The sequence below is a fragment of the Cebus imitator genome, unplaced genomic scaffold, assembly GCF_001604975.1.
Source record: "Cebus imitator isolate Cc_AM_T3 unplaced genomic scaffold, Cebus_imitator-1.0 Scaffold64, whole genome shotgun sequence".
NCBI classification, from domain to species: domain Eukaryota; kingdom Metazoa; phylum Chordata; class Mammalia; order Primates; family Cebidae; genus Cebus; species Cebus imitator.
This window is the reverse complement of record NW_016107379.1, coordinates 7932671-7934526: the sequence shown is the minus strand read 5'-3', so window position 1 is coordinate 7934526 and position 1856 is coordinate 7932671. Positions and strand designations below refer to the sequence as shown.

Genomic DNA, 1856 nt, shown 5'->3' with positions numbered 1-1856 from the left:
AAAAGAAAGAAAAGGAAAAACATACTAAGAGATAACAATGTGATTTACCCTCATAGTATTAAGAAAAATGAAAGTATATTACTGTCATTTTAATTTTAATCAAATATTAGGGGGGAATATATATAAAATTATTTCACCTCTGTTCACATCTATAAAAACTTTTCATTAGAAAATAGTACATTTGTACAATTATACATTATATTATATTATTGAAAAGGATTCTCAAAAATATATCAGGGACTCTGGGTGCAGTGGTTCATATCTGTAATCTCAGCACTTTGGGAGGCCAAGGCAGGTGGATTGCTTGAGCCCAGGCGTTCAAGACCAGGCTGGGCAACATGGCAAAACCTTGTTTCTACAAAAAAATTGAAAAATTAGCCAGTCTTGGTGGCATACGCCTGTAGTCCCTGCTACTCAGGAGGCTGAGGTAGAGAGTTGCTTGAGCCCAGGAGGTGAGCCATGATCACACCACTGCACTCCAGCCCGAGTGGCAGAGTGAGACCCTGTCTCAAAAAAAAAAAAGAATATGTGTATACATACGTATACGTATGTATATATACATGTGTGTGTATTACTATTTTCTTCCTGATATATATGTGTGCGAGGGTGTGTTGTATGTATATACATATATATATATGTACATGTATACACACACATACACATACATCAGGAAGAAAATAGTAATAGAAAGAAATTGGTTAACTTAATTTCTTTTATAATTAAATTATTATTTTTTGTGATTCTTTCAGCTTATACCATTGCTAAGTATGGTATGTCTATGTGTGTGCTTGGAATGGCAGAAGAATTTAAAGGTGAAATTGCAGTCAATGCACTATGGCCTAAAACAGGTATGTACTTTTAAAAAACTTCATTTGTTAAGATTTTTATGTATTGTCCTTGACATTCTTTTATTTATTTATTTATTTATTTTTGAGGCAGAGTCACCCAGGCTGGAGTTCAATGGCGTGATCTCAGCACATTGCAACCTCTGCCTCCCAGGTTCAAGCAGTTCTTGTGCCTTAGCCTCCCAAGCAGCTGGGACTAGGGGCGCACACAACCATGCCCAGTTAATTTTTTGTATTTTTAGCAGAGATGGGATTTCACCACGTCGGCCAGGCTGGTTTCGAACTCTTGGCCTCAAGTGATCCGCCCACCTTAGCATCCCAAAGTGCTGGGATTACAGGCATGAGCCACCATGCCCGGTCTGCCCTTGACACTCTTGAGGTGCACCTTGGGTGTGATGGGGTAGGAGTGTGTAGACTGTCAACACTAACTTTAATCTGTTTGTTGGGAAACAAGTTCAACTTTTTATTTTACAACATAAGATCCTTTTCAATCATCCTCCAGCCTTGGCTTAGACTACATGAGTAACTCTTCAGCCAAAGCCTTTGTGGGAACACTGACCACTGGAACACTATAAAAGTCTTTTGAAGGGCAACAGGAGATACTGCACTTCTCCAACTCTTTCTCCATCTTTGTTTCTGGAACCTTCCTAAATTCTGCAGATTCTCATACTTTTATTTTCTCCTCACACATCCTAACAAATGCTTTTTAACATTTTTGTATTCTTACTGCCCTTGCCTTTTTCCTTTAGAACAAGCTGGATTATCTTTACTTTCACGTGAATTCTTCTGAATTCACAGAATACCTGGAGCCCTGTGAGAGGACAGAAGAACCTGTTCGGGCTTTGTGTGCAAATGCTATAACAGAAGTTGATGGCTTCCTTGCTGGGCAATAAGATATATAAAAATGAGGGAAAGTCAGCAAAAATGAGAGAAAAGGAAAGCCTGTCTTTCTTTTTTTTTTTTTTTTTGGGATGGAGTTTCACTCTTGTTACCCAGGCTGGAGTGCAATGG

The 1856-nt window shown here is 38.6% G+C and overlaps 1 protein-coding gene across 1 annotated transcript in view; it reads left to right on the top strand.

The window, feature by feature from the left end:
- HSDL2 (hydroxysteroid dehydrogenase like 2) overlaps positions 1–1856 on the top strand; it is an 82845-nt gene that overhangs the window by 24643 nt on the left and 56346 nt on the right. Inside the window, exon 4 of the mRNA XM_037739200.1 lies at positions 750–848. Coding sequence (XP_037595128.1) covers positions 750–848 — 99 coding nt within the window. The remainder of the gene's footprint in view (positions 1–749; positions 849–1856) is intronic.